Source organism: Pelodiscus sinensis, chromosome 32 (genome assembly GCF_052426305.1).
Source record: "Pelodiscus sinensis isolate ZL-2025 chromosome 32, ASM5242630v1, whole genome shotgun sequence".
Lineage (NCBI taxonomy): Eukaryota > Metazoa > Chordata > Testudines > Trionychidae > Pelodiscus > Pelodiscus sinensis.
The window spans coordinates 6,064,097-6,087,875 of NC_143083.1; the positions used below are offsets into that span (position 1 = coordinate 6,064,097).

A 23,779-nucleotide genomic window follows, 5' to 3' on the forward strand; every position below is an offset into this window, starting at 1 on the left:
TTCAGGAATGGTCTGTTTTCACAAACAGCAACAAAGCAACAGAACAATATCTGACAATATCTTGTAGCTCAAAGGTCACAGGAGAATTGTGCCCATTCACCTTTGGGCTAAGAACAAGCAAAGACAAACCCAGGCTAAACTTTCAAGGAAGTTGCAAATGGCTGAAAAAAGATGAACAAAGACCCTCGTCAGCTGGAACTCCAGTCCTGCTACCCTGACACTGTGTTATGTAGCAACCAAAAGGGGGAAGAAATTTCAAATGGACATCTTGGAGTTATTAATCCATACCCCTTAAGGTCATGTCTTGTGGACACAGACTTAATACTGGATGTTGCTAAATTACATTAAATGTTTAGAATAAAGTGGTAACGCTTATTACTCCAATACAGTTAATTTGATTAGAATGCCTTGTTATTCACTGCTAGAGATAATCAAGATAATTGCAGCTGTAATGGGCAGATTCCTGCTCGCTTGGCATTCATTTAAGTCCTCACATTACAAAAAGGGCAAGAAAGGTTTCCTATTATTTCAGAGGAGCTTGTGTAAAGGACAGGCACAGTCCAGTATCCCAGGAGGCCTTCCGATTGCTATGGCAACGCATGCCTGAGGAGAGGGCTGGAACAGAACTTTTAGAAGAACTGCCACACTCATCTGAAATCAAGTTAGAGGAACCCAAACATTCTTTCAAAGCACAACTGGTGTGCAACCCAATCTGCCATGCAATACTACGGCACTCTCTAGGACTGCAACCAACGGCATGACGAGCACTAGCAAAGGGCAACATGAGCTCCACAGCTTCGTGTTCTGAAAAGGAACATGGCACACTGGCAGTTTGCGTAACTGCAGTATTATGAGGGTTGATAGTTTCCTACATGCAGCTCGGCCAATGAACTTCAATCTCCTCCTGCTATTCCAGTCCTGGAATCCCGCACATCTCAATTCCCATGAGCCTCAAGCCTTGTAGCCCCATGGCCACTCCCACCATAGTCCTCCTCCAGAGGTTTCTGGCTGTCTCACACTGCGCAACAGCTTAGTGATCTGGAAACTGGGGGAAAGTACCAAGTTCCTTTTGCCAGGTCCTCTGTTGCCAGGGAAACCGATTTGCTTGAAGATTCTCAGGCTACATCTGTGGTATCTCTCACTTCACATCTCACACAGGACTGAAAAGAGCTGCAGTCCTAATCTACACTGAGATCTGCTGCTCAGGGCTGTGAAAAACTTTACACCCCAAGCAACATAGCTAGACTGCCCTAGCCCCCAGTATAGACAATCTTTCAAAATGACTTTTAAAATGTTAGTCTTCTTAAGGCTTTGTACTGTCAAAGATGCTGCACATTCAGTTACCTGCTACTAGCTCTCCATAGCTGAAGTTGTCTCATAACTCTCAGGCTGCCTACCCTACAAGTATTAGAGCAGCCCACCCAGTCATGACTAGAGAACTTGTAGTGTGGATGGTTCCTACATGAACAGAGGGGCTTTCCCATCAGTGTATATAATCCACCCCTCTGAGAAGCAGCAGTTAGAACAACAGAAGAACTTCACCCAGCTGCTTCGGTACTGAGGTAACTTCACAAAGGCATCAGGAGATGGAGTATCCACCATTTTACACCATCCTCAGTGTTAAGCATTTGTAGCCAGTTTCTAATACCAAAGTGTGTGGTTTCAGCTTCCAGCCAGTGGTTCATGTTTCACCTTTCCCCATTATGTTAAATGGCCATTCAGTAGCTGGTATTTCCTCCCTGTTTAGGTACTTACACACTGTATAAGCCACGTCTCCATCTCCTTTGCAGTATGCTAAAGGAGCAGAGATCTGACTTTCCCGGGAAGGCAAGTTCTCCTGGACCTCAAATCAGTTCTGTTTTTTCCTGCACCCCTTCCAATTTTTAATACACTTTTACAGCACACACGCTAGAACCAACTGCAGTTCCAGCATTGATCTCATAATGCCCTATGCATAGGTAAGAATTGTCACAGTGGGCCTTTGAGCTGTGATGCAGGCCAATATGCCACATGAGTGGGCACTCCCAAGCACACGAGTTGGAAATTTTGCCTACCAGCACCCATAGGGAGGCAGCACTTGTACCTCATGGCTGTAGCTCAGGGTGGGAAAAAAATGGCCCACGGAATGGATCCAGCCTGCATAAGAATGGCCACAATGGGTCAGACCAAAGGTCCATCTAGCCCAGTATCCTGTCATCTGACAGTGGCCAATGCCAGGTGCCCCTCAGTATGGCCCCTGGACACTAGGAAAGCATTTGGGGTGGATGGCATGTCCAAGTTCCCGCTCCGGCTCTCCCACGCTGGGCAGTCCACAGGCACTGGACTCAATGGCTCTTCCCGCAGTGCAGGAGTTGACTGTGACAGCTGCTCTCTAGGCCCCACACAGGGCACTCCCTCAGCCTTGGTCGTAGGTGAACTTCTCTTCTCCGGCTGCTTCTCTCTTTTATGCGGTACCGGGCAATGCAAACGGTGCCAAGAGGTTGCTCCTGCTGCCCTGGCGCTGGAGAGTGTTGGTGCTGGGGAGCCTTCGAAACAGAGTCCGTTGGCGGCTCAGTGCTCCGGTTACAGAGCCAGGCCTGGCTGAGGACACAGGGTGACTCCATCAGAAGGAGCTGCAAAGTCTCTTTTTGTCCAAGTGCAGAAACCTTCACAGATTTTACACTTGTCTGTTTGATGTGCTTCCCCCATGCACTTGCAACAAGTGTTGTGGGGGGTCACCTGCAGGCACAGACTTCTGCCACGAAGCACTGAGGCACACCACGATTCCCAGGGGAGGGAGGACAGGACCGTTCCCCACTAAACAACACTAATACTGAACTACTAACCGACTATTTAAAGACAGTAAGCTAAGAGCTGGGGAGAGCACTTGCCCGAGGCAAGAGAAGGAAAGCTCCAAGGACCGTCACTGGCAGTAGGGAAGAACTGAGCTGGGGGAGGGTCAACAGGGGAATATATATAGCACCATGGCGCTGCTGCTCCAGGGAGCTCCACCGCCTACTGATGGGTATGGCAGGGGAAAACCTTCCGATGACGGTGCCCGTGGTGTGCGCACACCTGCTTGGAACTGACATGAGTAATCACTCGGAGAAGAACCTGGCAAATTGGGCCACTGGTGTGCAAGCAGCCATGTGACCCAACAGCCTTAGTCCTACTCAAGCTGCAGGCGGGGGCTCAGCTGATGGAAAATGCCTGTCAGCACATGTATCAGAGGGGTAGCCGTGTTAGTCTGAATCTGCAAAAGCGACGAGGAGTCCTGTGGCACCTTAGGGTATGTCTACACTACCCTCCTAGTTCGAACTAGGAGGGTAATGTATGCATACCGCACTTGTAATGAAGCCCGGGATTTGAATTTCCCGGGCTTCATTAGCATAAGCGGGGAGCCGCCATTTTTAAATCCCCGCTGCTTCGAACCCCGTGTAGCGCGGCTACACGGGGCTCGAACTAGGTAGTTCGGACTAGGGTGCCTATTCCGAACTACCGGTACACCTCGTTTCACGAGGAGTACCGGTAGTTCGGAATAGGCCCCTAGTCCGAACTACCTAGTTCGAGCCCCGTGTAGCCGCGCTACACGGGGTTCGAAGCAGCGGGGATTTAAAAATGGCGGCTCCCCGCTTATGCTAATGAAGCCCGGGAAATTCAAATCCCGGGCTTCATTAGCAAGTGCGGTATGCAAGTTCGAACTAGGAGGGTAGTGTAGACATACCCTTATAGACTAACTGAAGTGTAGGAGCATAAGCTTTCGTGGGCAAAGATGCATGTAGTGGAAATTTCCAGAGGCAGGTATAAATATTCAGGCCAGGATCAGGCTGGAGATGACGAGGTGGATCCAATCAAGGAGGATGAGGCCCACTTCTAGCAGCTGATCTGGAGGTGTGAATTCCAAGAGAGCAGAAGCTGCTTTTGTAGTTAGCGAGCCATTCACAGTCTTTGTTTAATCCAGAGTTGATTGTGTCAAACTTAAAGATGAACTGTAGCTCAGCAGTTTCTCTTTGAAGTCTGGTCCTGAAGTTTTTTTGCTGCAGGATGGCTACTTTTAGATCTGCAATTGTGTGTCCAGGAAGACTGAAGTGTTCCCCTACAGGTTTTTGTATGTTGCCATTCCTAATATCAGATTTGTGTCCATTGATTCTTTTACGTAGGGACTGTCCAGTTTGGCCGATGTATATAGCAGTGGGGCATTGTTGGCACATGATGGCATATATTACGTTGGTAGATGTGCAGGAGAATGTACCAGTGACAGTATGGCTGATCTGGTTAGGTCCTGTGATGGTGTTGCTGGTGTATATATGTGGACAGAGTTGGCACCGAGGTTTGTTGCAAGGATTGGTTCCTGAGTTCGAGTTATTATGGTGCGTTGTGTAGTTGCTGGTGAGAATATGCTTCAGGTTGGCGGGTTGTCTGTGGGCAAGGACCGGCCTACCTCCCAAGGCCTGTGAAAGCGAGGGATCATTGTCCAGGATGGGTTGTAGATCACTAATGATGCGTTGGAGAGGTTTTAGCTGGGGACTGTAGGTGATGGCCAGTGGTGTTCTGTTGGTTTCTTTCTTGGGCTTGTCCCGTAGCAGGAGGCTTCTGGGTACACGTCTGGCTCTGTTGATCTGTCTCCTCACTTCCTCGTGTGGGTATCGCAGTTTACAGAAGGCTTGTTGAAGATCTTGTAGGTGTAGGTCTCTGTCTGAGGGGTTGGAGCATATGCGGTTGTACCTCAGTGCTTGGCTGTAAACAATGGATTGTGTGGTGTGTCCGGGATGGAAACTGGAGGCATGCAGGTAAGTATAGCGGTCGGTAGGTTTTCGGTATAGGGTGGTATTGATATGACCATCACTTATTTGTACTACAAAAGCAGCTTCTGCTCTCTTGGAATTCACACCTCCAGATCAGCTGCTAGAAGTGGGCCTCATCCTCTTTGATTGGATCCACCTCGTCATCTCCAGCCTGATCCTGGCCTGCATATTTATTCCTGCCTCTGGAAATTTCCACTACATGCAACTGACGAAGTGGGTCTTTGCCCACGAAAGCTTATGCTCCTACACTTCAGTTAGTCTATAAGGTGCCACAGGACTCCTCGTCGCTTTTGTCAGTACATGGGCTCTCAAACTCACAGGAATTAAGGCCCCAACAAATCTGATGCGTTGAGAGGGGAGTGATGCTGGCTTGCCTCTGTTGAGAATGAGACCCACGTCATACTGGGAAGTCTTTGAGAGAAAACTTCCCTGGACTTGCCTCCCAGTAACCAACGGGTTAGATACGGCAGTATGGCCAATGGTCTGTAAAGGGTTAAGCATCCTGTAAAATAAAATGACCTAAATACAGTCCTTTGAGGCATTTTGGTAGTCAATGTATTCTGTGGATTTTTAGATATACCGGTATAATCAAATGATCCCTGGTATATTCTGTCAGAGTTCAAAAGGAGAGATGAACATTTAAATAAACTGTAAATAGAGTCGTGACACTGGAACGAATGCTCTTTGAAGTATAAAGCTAATCACCTGTTAATGACAGTAAAGTAATCGTCTTATGCTAATCCACATAGCCAAGCACCCACAATGCTTGGGAAATAAGTCTCCAGGATCACCTACTGTTCACTTAACTTTATACAAATCCAATTCTCTTGACAGCTTAAGAGATCTTGGACCTGATCCTTCATGATCTCTCTGCTTGAATGCGCCACGGGGAAAATGTGATGCTGTTGTGGTGAGAGAGGGCTGGGGTTGTGCTTTCTCCCCAGGGCATCCTGCATACTGAACCTCTCCTCCCCAGCCCCTTGAGTAAAGGACCTGAGCAATGCTGGGTAAATTTTCTAATTGCTGGCAAGCATGTATTTGGGGTAAGATGTGAGACTGTCGTTAACCTGAGAGGTAATGTGCCTGATCTTATGTGATGGAGTAAGATCTTCAGTGACCCTCTTCACATTTGACTTAGGTGTCGGGGTGGTAGCCTCATGCTAGGTTGCTTAAGGGGACTGTGTCGCTGGCTTCTGAATAACTAGGAAGGTGTTATAGAGGCTCTTCTGTGCTGGTTTGGTAAATCTAAATACTGGAATAGCCACCAGCTATCCCTCTCTGCTTGAGATCATCTGCAAACTTTATAAACGTACTCTCTATGCCATTATTTAAATAATCGATGAAGATAATAAATGGGACTGGTCCCCAAACTGACCTCTGCAGAAACCAACTTGTTATGCCCTTCCAGCATGACTGTGAACCATTGATATTTACTCTCTGGGAATGGCTATCCAACCAGTTTGCACCCATATTATACTTGCCACATCTAGGTTGGATTTCCCAAATTCATTAATGAAACAGCCATGTGAAACTATCAAATGCTTTACTGAAGTCTAGATATACCACATCTATCGCTTCCCACTTACGCGCAAGGGGCAAGCGATAGATGTGGTAAGATCTGGTAAAAACAACAGCTTCTAGTAACATAACAGCTTGACTCATAACCCTAACCTCCCTCCCCAACAAGAGTCAGTGCTCTCACATTTTCCTGCACTGCATGAACCAATCCCTCTGAAATGTTCACCAAGAATTATCATCCAGGGCAAGCACCAACACAGCCATCTGCACACATGCACAGGGTCAGTGGTACCTGTGTTTATCATTAGGCTTTCTAAGTTGCCTGGGTACAGATGTACACCAAGGGGCCTTTGCAGGTATGGAAAAGGGACTCCTGCAGTCTGGAATCAGGGCTGATCACAAAACAGGGAAATACTCCTACAATTCTGTCCCACTGGGCCAGAGGTGAAGCAGAAAAACAAATGTCAAAGAACAAAGCTCCTTCTGAGATCTGTTTCATAAACAGGAACAGCTAGAACAACACAGAACTGGTAACAGAGCAGGACACTGATCCTCTCCCGTGGCCTCTGTTGGTTGCTATACTTCTCCCTGATTCTGCATCAGGATGTTGGCAAGGTTAGTGGCAAATACTAGGGCAGCCTCAGAAGGACGAGATAATACCACATGTGAAACACTTGAAGAGATGCAGAATCCCCTTTCCAAGCATCCAGGGAATCACAAATATCCATGCATTATAAAACAGGTTTTAGATGTACATAAAGCTGCAGCAATTCTCCTGCATACAGCATTTTCTGAAATGGAAACCCAAAGAGCAATAAAACAACAGTGCTGTAAAACTCAGCATAATCCCAGCAGCCTGAAACCATCCTCAGACACCAGAGTTGTACCAAAGGGAGCCACATGAATAAACCTTTTTCTAGGCAATTTAATGAACTGTAAAGCAATGATACAGAACCATATTCTGAGATACTTCCACGCACAAGCTACTAATGAGGTTCATGAGAGGTACTGTTGTGCAGGACTCTGGAGGCACAGTCCCAGCTCTGCCACTGCTTTGCAGTGTGACCTTGGGCAAGCCACACTTCCCCTTTCTGTGCCTCTGTTTCTCTTCCCTCCCTTTTTGACCTTCATGTCAATTCAGACTGAAAGCCCTTCTGGTAGGAACTGTCTCTCGCAATATGTACGTACAGTACCTTGCACAGCGCCCAACCTGCTCTCTGCTGGGGCCTCTACATCAGCGATGGGTAACCCCGATTAGTAAGTGAGCTGCATGAGTGGCCTTCCTTCATCTCAGTGGTCCACCTGCAGCTCATGCACTGGGGACCTGCACTTCCTACTGCGCTCCCTCCCAGCACTTAAAGCACCGCTAATCTCCCAATTTGCACTCTGTCCATGCCCCCCAGCCCCTTTCTCAAAGCTTGAACAGTTGCAAACAGCTGATTTACAGCAAATCCAATTCTGGCAGGGAGGGGGAGGAGCAGGGTCAGAGCACCAGTCAGGCGATTTATGGTGCTCCAAAGTGCTGGGAGGGAGGGAGAGGAGTAGGAAGTGCGGGGCTCCAGTGCATGAGAGGTGCGTGGGGAAGAGCGGAGGTGCATGGGCGGCAAGCAGAACCCCACTGGGCCTCAGGTTGCCCACTACTGCTCTCCATGCTGCTGTAATACTTTTTAATAAGAGCCTGCCTCTCTGAGAAGTAAAGCCTGGGTTGAAGCTCAAGATTCAACCAACGCCCTGTGGAGGAACAGAAAATGGGAAACTTACATCAATATTGTCAATGTCCAGAATTCTTGAGTGGAACTGGAGCCCTGTAGCTTTGGCTTGTTGGATTGGATGAGCAAGCTGGCTGTAAGTCTAAAGAAAGCAATATAATTGGTTATGTGTTTGAATGGTTCATATCCTAGGAGATCAGGAACAAAGGAAAGGAAAAGGGAGGATTCCTTCCAGGTTACATTTGTAAAGAAACGGACCACAATGAACACACCAAAATCTCAGTTCCTTGCAAATGTGCTGTTTACCATGCTCATGAAAATATCAGCTGGTTTCATTAAATGCTCTAGGGGTTCTCACGATCCAGCCCTGACTCACGCTGGCATGCAGCTGGACATAATTCATGACACAGAAGATACATATTGAGAGCACCTGCTAGCCAAAGTATTTACAGTTCTGATCTGACAGTAAACAGGGAAACAATCTGGAGAGCAAGTGAACTTTCTAGCCATTTCCCCAGTACCCAGAACTTGGAGATTATCCCAGTTTTTCCTGGCTCCTTTTTAGATGCACACACTTCATTATTATTTATGCATCAAAAGCTGTTGTCCTGGATGTTGAATTGCTATTTGCTTCCAGCAATATACTAGGTCTAGGTCAAACAAAGTGGAAGGCATAGTCTGTGCCCTGAAAAGCTTCTAATATTTATGGCAAATCCTAAAAGTGCAAATATCCTGCTGAAACTTAATGGTAAGGAGGTTAAACTAAGGGGGTCAAAGCAGAGGATTCCGAAGGGAAATTTTACTGAACCAAGAACTGAACCCCAAGAACTAGAGGATGGTATTAAGTTATTCTCAGACCTTATCTGACCATTGGCCAGTTGTTTATTAGAGTGATTATACACACAAAAGTCTCAAATTGATTATTATTCTGGACTTTCACCCAGAATGAATCCATTAGCACAACATACAAGGTAGAGTCAGAAAAATTTTAGAGGGAGTAAATTGTTCTCTTCCTGTTATACCGCAGAGTTTGAGAACATCACCAAGGATGGCTATTTCCATTGCTTTATAACACAGCAGGCACATGGTGCTAGTTTGCTACAAATAGGGGTTCTTAAAATTGCATTTGAGACCTCCCATCACGATGCCCTAGATTCTCTCAGTAATTCAGGCATGTTGAACCTAATCTTGGAACATTTCAGGCCCAAAATTAACACTTAGATGGCTCCAGAGGGCATCCCAGACTTTTAAAACCCATTATTAATAGTTATACTTACTGCTTCATAGCACCAATCTTTGAGGATATCCAGGTCTCCAGATATCATGGCCTAAAAAAGGAAGTAATAAAATAAGCAATACAAAGAAGGGATTTTTTTAAAACATCTGTCCTAGAGCAGGTGTCCTATCTGGAAAAGTCACCTTCTTTAAATCCTACAGTATGAATCCTTAAATCGTACCTACGAGGAGTGGCTGAGGGATTTGGGCTTATTTAGTCTACAGAAGAAAAGAGTGAGGGGGGATTTGATAGCAGCCTTCAACTTCCTGAAAGGAGGTTCCAAAGAGGATGGAGAGATGCTGTTCTCAGTAGTGCCGGATGGCAGAACAAGGAGCAATGGGCTCAAGTTACAGTGGAGGAGGTCTAGGTTGGATATTAGGAAAAACTATTTCACTAGGAGGGTGGTGAAGCACTGGAATGGGTTACTTTGGGGGGGGGGGGGGGGAAATCTCCATCCCTAGAGGTTTGACAAAGCCCTGGCTGGGATGATTTAGTTGGGGTTGGTCCTGCTTTGGAGACAGGTCTGGACTCGATGACCTCCCGAGGTTTCACTCTTCCAGCCCTAGGATTCTATGCCATAACATTTTACTCCTAAAACATTCCAACATGGAGTGAGCTGAAATTTCAGACATTACAGTGATGAGCAGTACCTATAAATACAGACTACTTGAGATGGCCACAGCTCTTAGGATTATGTAAATAAGATGTGCCAAACTGTGTTAATATCTCCTAGCAATCAAAGTTTTGGGAGATGTATTTTAGCAGGAACACAGAAGCAGGCGCAAACAGCAAGAACAAAATGGTCAATTTTCAACATGGCAAAAGGTCAACAGTGGGACATTCACTTACCTTTCAGTTTAATAATACATTTTCAAATAAGGCAATTTGAAAAAGTATTGCATAATTAACTTGTGGCACCTACTTCTATAGCTATAAAGAGAAAACTGGACATGTATATGGATAACATCCAGAGTTCCATTAGGCAGGAGAACTTTCAATGTAATAAACAAAATAAAAATCCTCAAGCTTCAAGTCAGAAGTGAACTTACTGCCTGGGGTTAAAAAGGCCCATCCCCATGGGCAGTCTATGGTATGAGTGTTCATCTAAGGGATTCTGCACCTTCCTTGAAGCATTTAGCACTGTTAGAAGCAGGATAACAGACAGTCTAATCTCATGTGACTTTCCTATAGGAGGCTGCCTAACTTATGAGAAAAGATAATTAAAACTGGGTAAGAAATTGCCTCTCTCAAGTTTCTTGGAGTATAAAGCTTAGCCGGTGGGGTTTGTTTTATTTTAGCTTAGTAACTTACTCTGATCTGCCTGTTACCACTTGCAACCACTTACATCGTACTTTTTATATTTAATAAAATCACTTTTGTTTATTATTAAACCCTGGGTAAATAATTGTTACCTGGGGAGACAACAGTTGCACATCTCTGGCTTTCATTGACAAAGGGGACAACATTTTATAAGCTTGCTCTGTGTAAAACTTTTATACAGAGTAAGACAAATGTATCTGGGGTTTTGATCCCATTGGGTTTGTGCAACTGGATGCTGATAAGCCCCTGTGACTGAGCCTTCCCACAGCTGAGCTGCAGTGTCTGTGTTGCTCTACTGTGGACTGTGACCCCCAACTCTGAGCCTTTGCTGGGGGAGACCAGAGGTTCTGGCTCAGCAGAACAGGCTGGTGGATTGACCCAGAGGGGAGGCAGGCAGGCTCAGTGATATGGTCAGTCCATCAGGTGACTGTCTCAAGATCTCCAAAATCCAAACTCGCCACACCTGGGACTAACACAGCTACAACAATACTGCATACAATATTGCTGCCCATTCACCTAACTGCCTTAGATCCCTCTTGAGCTCCTAACTGATGTCACTCAGAGGGAGAGGCAGCTTGTTTTCCAATCTGGTCAGGGCCTAAAAGGGTAGAATGATTCTCCTGACCAAAGATCCATCACTTTTTGCCCCAGCTCATTTCTTCCAGTTAGTTAACCTGGGCTAGAAACCTGAGACTGGGGAGCAAAAAGTCAGCCACCCAGCTCTGATTTTTATCTTTAGCAAAATCAGAACAGTCTGAGTTGGAAGCCTTCTGTGAAACAGACAACAAGCCTGATACTCTGGGTTTTCTCTTGTAGAGGCGCCTGCTAGTCCCTGCCCCCATGCTGATTTTTCACACTTGCTGAAATAAGTGCATCATGTCCCTGCCCCTCTAACTCACCTCCAGGACATTAGGAATTATGTCACTCTCACATTGCTTTAGAAACCGATCCTTGTCAAAAGCTGGGTCCACTTTGAGGATCTCTGTCAAAACCTCTGACATTTCTGTCTTCGAGAACAGCCCACCTGACGAGGCAATTCAATTCAATGAGCTTTTGTTGGCACAAGCGTTGCCAAAGGAGAAGAGAGACGACCTTCACATATTTCTCAGATACGTCAGTTCTGCCAGGACAGAGCTAAATACTGTTTGGAGTTTTATCCCCAATTGTCATTACTGCTCATTCCTGATCCAAGGAGTGGCTGCTACCTAATGGGCCACAAGACACATGTTACAAACAAGCAAATATCAGGAAACCCCAAATTCCTGCCCAAAGGCTAGTCAGGCAGCAGCACTGACATGGCCAATTGTCAATCCCGAGTCTCAGCTACATGTCACAGAAACCTCTAGAGCCCTTCTTCACAACAATACCTATTAAATCGGTGACTTTGTCTGTGACAGCTCTGGAGGCCCGAATCAAGGCGTTATCGCTTTCATCATATTTCATCTTCATTTCAAAGAACCCTGAAAGAAGGGGAGAGATCAACAGCACTGTCGTACCATTTCACTCTTCTGTGCAGCTTAAACTGGAATTAGCATGTTCAAGTGAAAGACCAGCAATGCCTGACTAGAGGGTTGAATGTTGCCTATGAAACCCTTTCCAAGGTGGGTCCTATGATTTAATCCATTTCAATACTTCAGAGGCAAAAGGGGCAGGAGATCAGTCATTTCTCCACAATTAAGGATAATTTTTAAATGGTTAATCTCTGCCACAACTTTTCCAGATTGGTTTCTCCTCTGCATGGACGTCCTACAGCTACCCTTGCTGGCATTCTTCTGGCCTAGAACAGACAACTCAACAAGTAGTGCTCCTCAAACATCCCAGGAGGCAACAACACTGCCATAAGGCTTTACATCCCTCCCCACAGCACACACCTTGCTCCCAGAAAGCAAGTGCCCTGGAATGCAATCCAAAGCTAGGTCCGTGGCAGTGCAGGGTACTAGCAATAGGCCACCCCCTTTCAGCAGTTCCCTGATCCAAGAGTCCAATATTCTTTCTGACAGCAGCCAGTACCAGAAGAAGCCGCATTAAGTAGTTAAGGGAACACCCGTCCACAGTGCAAGTTTCCTCCCAAAGCAGTGGTGGGTTTATGCACTGAATATTACTCCTTATAAAATATAGTTTTACTATCTCTGGATATTTCCACATACACCAAACCTTGTATACAAAGTGAGCAACAATTAGTTCTGCTCTTTGGGGTCTTGGTACAACCCCTCCTGCAATCTGTGTGCAGTTCTGGGTCCCACCATTCATGAAGGGCACAGAAAAACTAGAGAAAAGGACAACCCTGCACCTTGGGGTGAGTTGGACAAGATGCCCCTTGCAGTCACTTCTGAATCTACAATTCTAAAGGAGTAATTCATTTCCAAACTCTGCCCAATCTGGGCAACATGAGGCAAGTGTAAAGGAGCTCAACGTATTGTCTATCAGAGATTATTCTGGGGCACCTCAGGGCAATCTCTGAATACTTTTAAGGGAACCCTATCTGACGAGAGGGTGAGACAAGGAGCAAGTGGGCAAAAAGATAAGGAAATATTCAGGCTAAATTGCAGGAAAAATAATTCTTCAGAGCAATGGAGGTTGAAGGATTTTGTGACTTAATCTGGAGAACCCAGGAGTAGGCCGAACCCCAAGCAGCCTTTTTGGTCTGGTTATTTCCAATTCATTCAAATACTGTTTTCAACACACTCTCTTACTCTTTTAGTCACGCTGCTTATCATGTCTTGCCCAATAAACGTGAGATGCAGCCCAGACAGCTAATGGTACTGGTGGGAAACCGCAATTCTAAACGGTCCGTAAAAAGGAGGTGAAACGCCCACAATCCCACAGATGGACCCAATCCAAAGAAGCTGGCGTGCTGCAGGCAAGACGCTGGGGCATATATTTGGAGCCAGAAAGAAGCATAGAGTCTGCCCGTGCTCTGATTCCATGAGTCACAGGCTTGTACATAGTAAGGATGTAATAGTGTAGTCTATTAGCTTATCGGTTAATGCTATAGACTGCACACATCCCCCCCCCATGCCAGTAAATTTTTTAGAGGCTGGCCAGCAGCCTAAGTCCTGGCTTGCTCCAAGTCCAGGACCTATCCCTGCTGTGGCTCTGTATTAGGAGCCAGGAAGGTAGGCAGCCCAGCTCAGTTCCGGCTAGCGTGGAGTCTGGGAGCTCAGGCCTGCCCCTCTCCCCCCGGACAGGGGCTGCTGCCATCCCATGCTGTGCAACTAGTCTCAACAGTCCGTGAGGGGAACTGTTTTTTAAAATGGCTCCCTTTGTGGATCAGCTCCCGCCTGGCACCCCATGCTGCTGCCTCTGATACAGTGGGGATGGAGCACACTGGCTGCCAGTCTCGCCCCGGGGACTATAGAATAGTCAACTAACCGATAAAAATTCATGAGGTTACTCGACTATTCAAATAACTGATATTTAACATCCCTAGTACATAGTGCTCTGGCCTCTCCTCACTGCCAGGTGGCGTGTGACTAGAAGGCAGTGCTCGGAGTTCAGTTCTCTGATGGCTGTCCGACATCCATCCACAAGAGGGAAACCTGCAGAGGGGAATTCAGATTTCAAGAACAGGGAATGAGGAAAAATCTCTTTCTGCTGAGGATTGTGGGGGGGTGTCCCAACACAGATGGCGCAGCCTGGAATAACTCGAGTCAGCAGCTACGCCTACCTTCCATCTCACACTACCACACAGTAACAGCAGTGACAGAAATGGCCATTGTCTGCATTATGTTGAGACTAGTTGCACCGGTGGCATCAGAACCCAGATGGTAAGAGAGCAGAGGTAACGGGAAAGGAAGCTGGCAACACTTACTATTGAAGACCACATTGTTGTCCTTGAAATCTTTCCACTGCTGATACCATTTGGAATCTTTGTGCACCACCACACCCATGGCCTCCCTAGGGAACGGCAAAAGACAAACACCTCATGAATCGACAGCTGAGCCCTTCACAAGGCTGAAGACAAGAACAAAGATACGGATGGCTATTCACTGAGCAGCACCCTGAGCAGACTGCAGCTGAGGCCTGGAACACACAATGCATGAGTCTGAGCAATGGACAGAGTGGAAAGTGGTTGCGAGGAAAAATCAGGAGGTCAAGTTTGGTCCCATTAAGATCATGCTGACAATGAGACATCCAGGACATCAGAGAGACTTGCTCAAATGTCTGAGGTGAGAAAGACAAAAATACTGGAATACATGAAACAAAATTTCAAGCCAGATCTTGTTATTCTTTGTCAATGGCCAATAACGCAAATGTCTGATGCATTTTCTTCCAACTTTGCAGCAATACTGTATTTTGCCTTCAGAAGAAACTTGCCAATCTTCAGGTCACACCAAAGAAATAACAGGACAAATAGGACTGGCTGCTATCTTGATGATGAGGGAGGAGCTACCTACAGTAACTGCATCATCGCTCTCCCGACAGAAATGGAATGCCCTACTTCTTCAACCCAACACTCAGAGCAGATGACTACCATAAACGACCCCACAAGCCTGTAGCTCCAGACTCCACCTCTTAGCCTGTAGCCCAAGTCAGAAAAGATCCGTCACATAACATTCGGCAGATCGCATATGGCAGCACTCTCTCTTTATTCAATACCTACTCGTTAGCTTCAAATACTCTCTCTCTGACATTCTCTCCAGCAAACTCCATTCTTTTCCTGAGTCGCTCGGGGCGTCTGTAGGGACCCGTCTGCCCTAGAACACTTTCATCTATTTCCTTCTTCACAGTTTCTACTCCCTGAAAGGAAAAACATTCCTGTTAGAGTGGAACTTGTTGCAGAAATCTATCACCTCAGTAGGAAAGAAGGTGGAGTCTAAGGGCCACATTCTGTGGAGATGCACATGCTTACAAGGTCAAATGTAGCCCTGTATTTGGAAAGTAAACAGCAGACACAGAATAAAACAGCTGCCTTGATCAGATTTAGAATAAAACAGTGGAAAGAAATCTGGGGAGACAATCAAACTGACAGACACTTGGTAAAGAAGTGTCCACAGAAAGGAGAAATGGAAACTCTGGTAACTCAGGTGAGAAGCCCTATTGACTTGCCCTATCTTTAAGGAAGAATTAGTCCCTAAGTCCTAAATGCTGATTCCAGTTAGGGAGAAAGGAGCTACTAGACCAAGAAAATGAAGGAAGGACTAAAGGGACAATGTCTCAGAGGGGGAGCCGTGTCAGTCTATAACTTTAAAAACAACAAGCAATCCTGTGGCACCTTAGAGACTAACAAATATAGAGAGAGTATCAGGAGTTTTCATGGGCAAACCCACTTCCTCAGATGAGATAAGAAGGGGGTTTTGCCTACAAAAGCTCATGACACTCTCTCTATATTTTTAGTAGTCTCTACAGTGCCACAGGACTGCTCGTTTTTGAAGAGACAAATGTATATAATATTCAGGACAGGGAGAGGCAGCCAAAATGATAGGAGAACATTTTTCAAGGTCAACCAAATCCAGTTCTCAGTCCCAGACCCTCGCAAGAGGAAAAGCTGTGGGTCACCGGAAACATGCACCTGAAAGCCAAAAACAGAGGCAGCCAAAATTATTCAATACAAAACAGCTTCTGGGACTGAAGGCAAGTCCTGCTGCTGGACCAGAAGGGGTGTGTGGAGAAGTCATACTAGTGGAGCTAAGCCCAAGGAAGAAATGGTGGACAGGAAGGGCCTTCCTGGACTGTGACACAAGTAATCTTTGGACAGCCTCTGTTATGATGATTAATCTGTTATAATATTAGAGCTTAAAATGTATCCCATTATAAGCTGAAACATAAAACACTAGGCAAGTTCGTAAAATGTCACAATTACATAACTTTTTGCCTGGTTGAAAACTAACCATAAAATGATTAAGTTGTTTTAGATAATAAATGTTATAAAAAATAAGTCCAACACAAGAATTAAATCAGACCCAAAAAAAGGGTGTGCTACTATGGTCCTCCTGCAGACGGGGGGAGCAGCCTCTGTCCGTGAGCAGCAGCATGGGGAGGCAGATCCAGTGCTCGTGGGTAGCTAGCTTAAAAGCTAGTTCCCCATGAGCACTGGCTCCCATCTCCCCCACTCCCTTGCTGCCTCTGATACAGAGGCAGCAAAGGGGGGGGAGGGGAAATGCATGTAGTTGACAGAATTAACCGATAAGCCTAGGCTTATCGGTTAATTGTGTAGTCATCTACACATTGACATCCCTAGTGATAAGCAATGTTCCCTCTAAGTTTTCCATCCATATGTGAAATAAATGTTATGTGCACATCACATGTGAGGATGTGTGCCACCAATAAAAACACAGGCTGCCGGCTTTGGAGGCTCTGCTAAACAGTTGGATGGCATCTGAATCTCTCCAGGGTGGCTGACAAAGGGAACACTGGCAGTAAGTCAAATTCCCATGACATTTTATAAAACAGGCCCTGATTTTATAAACACTTAAGCCAGGTGAACAGTGCCAATGAAATTAATGGAACTGCTCCCTTGAGTAAAGTTATACACGTTTACAAAATTGGAGTCATAGATTGCGATCTGAAGTAGGAGCTACACTTTGAAAGGTTACTATTCCATCATGAGTTGTGTGCAGATCTCTCAGCGACGAGAAAAGAGAGATGAGACAGCATGCAATGACCAGAACAATACTTCAGATTCCTCAGGAACAATAGAGCAATAGAGCAGCCAAGCCTGTTTACTCTGAAAGGAAAAGGCAGATCAAAGTAAGGCTGAAAAATGTCTGTTTTGTGCAAGAGACAATTTGCTGTTCTAAAGCAAAAAACTATTCTGCATTTTGAATATAGACAATAAAGCCAAGTCAAAAGAGGCAGCAGCACAGGAGTGGGCAGGGGGACAGGCAGATCCGGTGCTCATGGGTAGCCTGCTTAAAGACGGCTCTTCAGGGGCACCAGCTCCCACTTTCTCCCCACCTTGCTGAAGGAAGAGTGAGCTCCTCGGAGGCTTTCATTACTGAGGGGTTCTTCCAACAGTGGAGTCGACAAAAATAACCAATAAGCCCAGGTTTATTGGTTAATCGTACAGTTAACTATACACTGACATCCCTAACGGAAATACTTCCAGTTACAGAGACTCCATCGCTTACATTTATGCTGACACGAATATTTATATTCCTTCCAGAAACATATGATCTGATATAATATTATTATGAGCAGCACAGCATGAGATTCCATCTCACAGCGGGAAGAGGGAGTACCTAAGCCCACAGGCTCCATTTTGAAGCCAGTGAGGCTGTCTGGCCTACGCTGAAGGAAGAGTGAGCTCCTCGGGGGCCTTCATTACTGAGGGGTTCTTCCCAGAGCCCCTGTAAAAGGTGGGACATAGTATGGACCTTGCTGATCCAGGACAGCAGGTAATTCCCAACACAACAGTTAATCAAGAGATTGCCTTTCTAACAACAGCTCAGTCACTTGATGCAAAGTTTGTTCCGGGCTCTCTGATGCACACCATGCAGTCCTGGTGACTTACTGATAAGTTAAAGAGCTATTTATACCAGCACCTAAGCACCGCCCTGTGTGGGGCAACTGCCCCCTCACTAGTATACAAGGGGTTATACAGCCCTGGGAGACAATTAGGGCCCAGCTAGGTCCTATTAGAAGGGTTCCTGGACAGGAGGAGCTCAGTCTCATTCCTTCTTTGGAGTGAGATGGACCTAGCTGCCTGCTAGCAGCAGGGATGTTAGTGTGTGCCCAGTTACACAATTAACCAATAAGCTCATCTGTTAATGGCTACACGCACACATTGCTGCCTCTGTATCAGACAGTTCCCATGGGGAGCCAGTTTTTAAGCCGGCTCCCCGCACGTGCTGATTCCCATGGAGTTGTCTGCCCCCCACGCTGCCTCTGATAGAGAGGCGCAGCAGCATGGGAGGATGGGGAGATAGACGGGAGCCGATGGGGAGGAGCTGGCTTTTAAGCCAGCTCCTGCCTGCCTCCCCCCTCCCTCCCACGTAAAGGTATAGCCACTGAAAAAAAGCAGTTACACATTTACAAAAACACTCATTAGCATCCCTAACTAGCAGGGGTGCCTTGGACAAGGCAATGCTGGAGGAAAGCAGGGTGAGCTAGGGGAGCTCAGGCCTGAACAGACTCTAGGCTGAGGCCCATCGACAGAGGTTCGGAGGAGATACAAGGGCTGCAGATGAGCAGCCAGGGCAGGAAAAGGCAGCAGGTCCAACCCTAGTTTCCCAACAAGCTCTGGGAAAAGCTAGTTCCCAGACTAACCAGCAGCCTGTAAGCTGGAAGATCTTTGCTCATGGAACTACATTCACTTGAATGTGAAAACAGCAGCACAAGGCTGAAGAGTGCAGCAGAAAGACTTAACATGGCTCCGGCATAGCAGGGCACCAAAGGGGACATGTTATCTGCAAGTGTACCTGAGAGATTGCTTTGAATGCTGCCGTCTTGCCCAGTTTCTCCCCTCCTTTGGTCACTGATTCTGCAGACTGCTTTGCTGTTTTGGCAGCTTCTTCCACACCTTCTTTTATCTTCCGACCAATATCACTTCTACTTACTTCATCCAAACTCTGCAATAATACAGAAGGAAAGCAATGTGAAAAACATGGATCATTCACCTGGATTTGGAAGAGATTCCTCTTTTTGGCCTGTAGAAACGTTCCAAGTCACCACTGGGAACATCCACAAGTTAGTACCATGGTCAGGGTCTGTAGGACCAATACTTGATTTCTCTTAAGCCGTCACAGGGAGCCTAACATGTTGCAGCAGTAGCAGTAATACGAGATGTGTGCTGTGATCATTAGTGATGAAGAGGTTTTTGGCTGCATACAGAATTACATGTGCTGAACTAGCAATTATTGATATACTGAGGCTGCTGCTTAACGGGAACTTCTCCGTCCCAACAAAGTTGCTACGGTTCGGAAGTTGCCAACATGTCGAACGTGGGGTTATGGGACAGACGTGCTCAGACTCAATGAGCCCAGGGCTGTTGGTACAAGGGCAGGCCAGACCCTGGGCAGTGCAGTTCAGCTCTGAGGGGCCACAGAGTCCTTGCTCCCCATGGAGAACCCCAGCCTTCAGGCTCTCTGCCCTGAGCTGCTGCCTTGCCCACAGCTTCCCCTCCCACTCCACAGCCTGTGTTGCCTTACGTGCAGTCGGTGTCCCCAGCCACAGGGCCCTTCACACTGCAGTAAACATACTGACGTGGTTTTTTGCCGTCCTGTAGTTCAAATACCCTTCCCTTGAAATACCCACGTGCTTGTTAATCCTCTAAAGACAGAAGGAAACGGGGTCTAGGCCAGTGCAGTTCTGGCGGAGAGGGCTCGTGCACTACTCATTTTTGATCCACCAGGAAAGAAGTTCCAAATAGTCTTTCTTCCGCTCCTACAAAACACCTTCACATAACCCAAGAATGCCAAGCTTGTGCATGAGTGCCCGCATGCACCATGGGGTGCTACACATATAGCAGGGATGAGCAATCATTTTTGATGGGGGGAGGGGCACTCCAAGTTTTTGGTAAATGGTCATGGGGGTCTAGGATAGGGATGTAAGCGACTAGTTAAGTAGGAACTCGACAAGTTGTTCCCCCCATCAGAGAGAGGCAGCGGGGGTGGGGTGGACACACGAGCCGGTGCTGGGATGGGGGCGGGGGACTTAAAAGCCAGCTTCCCCCAGCACCGTCTCTGCAGGGAGTAGGGGAGGCAGAGGGCAGCAGGGAAACAGCCTCACTCATGCCCGTTCAGCTGCTGCTCCTCTCCCTTTCAAATGTACAAGAGCCGTCCCCATTGGTGTAGGCTCCCGCTGCCTCTCTTCCTTTGAAATGTACAGGAGCCATGGGCTGCTGTACAGTGACTACTTGATTAGCTGATTAATCAAAATGTAACATCCCTAGTCTGGGATGGAGGTTAAGTGCAGCTATGCATGTGTACAGTTTAAGCAGCACATTGTTTCTAGCCAGCTCTTCCACCTGGGAGTTTGTATCTGAGTTGCAAGTGGCCCAGTGAAGAAAAAGACTGAGGTCTTTTCTCTTCTGCAGCTACTAATTGTCAGAACCCCACGTGCAGCCTCTTCTGCCCTGCAGCAAGGAGGGAACAGGAGGTGCTGATACTGCCTGCACATCTGCTGTCACTCTCGTCATACCACAGACTTCTCCAGCAGCTAGCATTGCAGGTCTCTTCAGTGGCCCTGGCCTACAAGGGCGGCAGAACCCTCCTTCAGCTAGAACAGAGCTAAAGAACAAAGCGCAAATCACCAGTAAACCGACTTGGACTTTTGCCAGCTTAGACTGTACCTCTTTGACTGATCCTGTTATTTCTTCCAGCTTCTTTTTAATCACTTCAGAGGTCTTAACTGTTTCTGATTCAATGGTTTTCTGCAATACAAACACAGATCTGATGTTAACAGGAACCAACGCACCAATCAGAACTGTAACTACATGAGGATTTTGCAGCACTGCACACTGGCAGACATAACACTCCTGTGGCACAAAAGAACAGCCCCCGCTCAACTCTGTCCTTCCTAAGATCCAGGTAAGTGTCTAAACACATGAAGTGAAAGGAACAGACATGGGAACCAGTCACATGGAAAAAGAGACGGTTGCATTTATAGATATTCACAATGGGTGCCCATATCAATGCAGTGCAAACCAATAGCTGCCTTAAATATGGGAGAGATAATGAAGGAGGCAAACAGGGTAAGTGGTGTAATGGCTTCAAACTGAAGAGGAGAAAGACCTAACCATATGTCAATCAGTCACAAGTAACCTGAAAGCTCCTGAGGTCTCATATACCCACTAGATTCAGAAGGGAGAGGCAATGGCAGGCCATATGGTTGACAGCATGGTGAAGTGGTCTGCCAGAAGGAAGAACTGCTCTGCAACGGAGTCAAGCTAGCCCTGATTAACTTGACTGTCTGCCTAGATACAAGCACCGATTTCTCCTCAACAGCACACACACCCAGATGAGTCAGGAGAGCCCCACGGGTCAGATCGGCAGACGTAAGCTCTTGTTAGGAAAGCAGCTAGTCATCCAAGTAGGGGCATACCAAGCAGCTGAGATGGTGCACTTGTGCTGCCACCACAACAAAGGCCTTCCTGAAGACAGCTGAGCTGTGGTGATGCTGAAAGGGAGACTCTGACTAGGCAATGGTGCTGCCCCACCTGGAAATGGAGACCGTTCCAATGGGCTGGGTGAATGCTGATGTGGAAATAAGCAGGGCTCGACAAACCGCTGAATCTACTTGCCCGTGGCGAGTAGATTTCAGCCGGTCGCTCCGTGAGCCCCATTCACCGGTGCTTTGCGCATGTGCAGGGCTGACGAGTAGCTCTCGCCGAGTTTGTCAAGCCCTAGAAATAAGCATGCTTCACGTTGAGAGCCACAAGCCCAACCAGCAGTGGAAGCGAGGGGATAATAGATGCGAGTGTCACCACATGGAAAAACCTTGCTGTAATTGTTGCTCTTCAAGACGTGTTGCTCATGTTCATCCCACATTAAGTGTGTGCACCTGCTGCAGGAATCATCACTGGAATTTTTTGCCTTTGTGGTATTAGTCAGGCTGGCACTAGCACTCTATGTTGTCACACGCTCATTGCTGGTATAAATGGGGCAAGCAGCCCTGCACCTTCTCAGTTCCTTCTTGCCAGCTTATTACATCGGGGGCAGGAGAGTGGATCATGGAATGGACATGAAAGACACCTCTCAAAGAACAGCTATGGAAAATAACCCTTTTCCTTTGAGTGATTGCTCATAGCCATTCCATGGTAGGTGACTCACGAGCAGGACCCAAGGAGGTGAGCTTGGAGTTCATGGACATGAGGACTGCAACACTGCTCTTCTGAACTCATGGTCTCTAGCCTGCTCAGTGATGGCAGAGTGGGCAGAGAAGGAATGCACTGACGGCCAGGTTGCAGCTCTGCAGATGTCTTGGATTGCTTCCTGGGCCAGAAACACTGCTGACAATGCCTGTGATCTCACTGAATGAGCAGTCAAGATGGCAGGAGACGGAGCGCCCACCTGCTTGTAGTATATTGAACACAGGTGGGGATCCAGAATGAGTAGACCTTTCATCTTCTCTGTTAGTGACACAAAGAGCTGCATAGGGAAAGTCAACATGGTTTCTGCAAAGGGATATCATGCCTCACTAATCGACTAGGATTCTCTGAGGGGGTCAACAAGCATGTGGACAAGGGGGAGCCAGTGGATATAGTGTACTTAGATTTCCAGAAAGCCTTTGACAAGATCCCTCACCAAAGGCTTTTTACTAAAGTAATCTGTTATGGGTCCTCTCATGGAAAGATAACTGGTTAAAAGACAGGAAAAATGGGTAAGAATAAATGGTCGATTTTCAGAATGGATAGAGGTAAACAGTGGTGTCCTGCAGGGTTCTGTATTAGGACCAATTCTATTCAACATACTCAAATGGTCTGGAGAAAAGGGTACACAGCGAGACAGCAAAATTTGCAGATAATACTAAACTGCTCAGGATAGTTAAGACCAAAGCAGACTATGAAGAGCTTCAAAAGGATCTCACAAAACTAGGCGACTGGACAACAAAATGGCAAGTGAATTTTAATGGTAATAAATGCAAAATAATGTCCATTGAAAAACATAATCCCGACTATATGTACTAAATGATGGGGACTAAATTAGCTGCTACCACTCAAGAGAGATCTTGAGTCATTGTGGATAGTTCTTTGAAAACATCCACCCAATGTGCAGCAGCAGTCAAAAAAACCCCAAACAAACAGAATGTCAGGAATCATTAAAAAGGGATAGAAAATAAGACAGAGAATATCTTATTGTGTCTATATAAATCTATGGTACACCCACATCTTAAAAGCCGGTTCCTCCTGAGCACTGGCTCCCTCCTGCCTCCCACCCTCATACTGCTGCCTCTGTGGGAAGCAGGGGTGGGGGGAGGAGGAGGAGAAGTGGCTCCATGGAGCCAGCATGCACAGAGAGCCAGCTTGAAAGCCTGCTCCCCCCTTTTGCTGCCTCTGATACAGAAGCAACAAGGGGAGGAGGGAAGTGTGCACAATGGAACTGTGGGTAGTGGAACTGATAAGCCCAGACTTATTGGTTAATCGTGTAATTGATTACACGTTGACATCCCTAGTACTCACTGCTCACAGAGAATGAACACAGGCAAGAAACGGTTTTTAAACCTGGGAACAAAGGGCAGACTGGTGGGAAGGGGAAGGAAGGAACAACAAACAAGAACCATACACCAGTGAA

The 23,779-nt window shown here is 46.7% G+C and overlaps 1 protein-coding gene across 2 annotated transcripts in view; it reads right to left on the reverse strand.

Moving 5' to 3' along the window:
- The window catches only part of TIMM44 (translocase of inner mitochondrial membrane 44), a 40,658-nt gene that overhangs the window by 11,571 nt on the left and 5,308 nt on the right, over nucleotides 1-23,779 (reverse strand). For both annotated transcript variants that reach the window (XM_075903139.2, XM_075903140.2), the window contains exons 4-11: nucleotides 20,839-20,919; nucleotides 18,968-19,117; nucleotides 15,211-15,347; nucleotides 14,419-14,504; nucleotides 11,975-12,067; nucleotides 11,507-11,631; nucleotides 9,289-9,339; nucleotides 8,064-8,153 (exon numbers count right to left, since the gene is read on the reverse strand). In XM_075903139.2, the coding sequence (XP_075759254.1) occupies nucleotides 8,064-8,153; nucleotides 9,289-9,339; nucleotides 11,507-11,631; nucleotides 11,975-12,067; nucleotides 14,419-14,504; nucleotides 15,211-15,347; nucleotides 18,968-19,117; nucleotides 20,839-20,919 (813 nt within the window). The remainder of the gene's footprint in view (nucleotides 1-8,063; nucleotides 8,154-9,288; nucleotides 9,340-11,506; nucleotides 11,632-11,974; nucleotides 12,068-14,418; nucleotides 14,505-15,210; nucleotides 15,348-18,967; nucleotides 19,118-20,838; nucleotides 20,920-23,779) is intronic.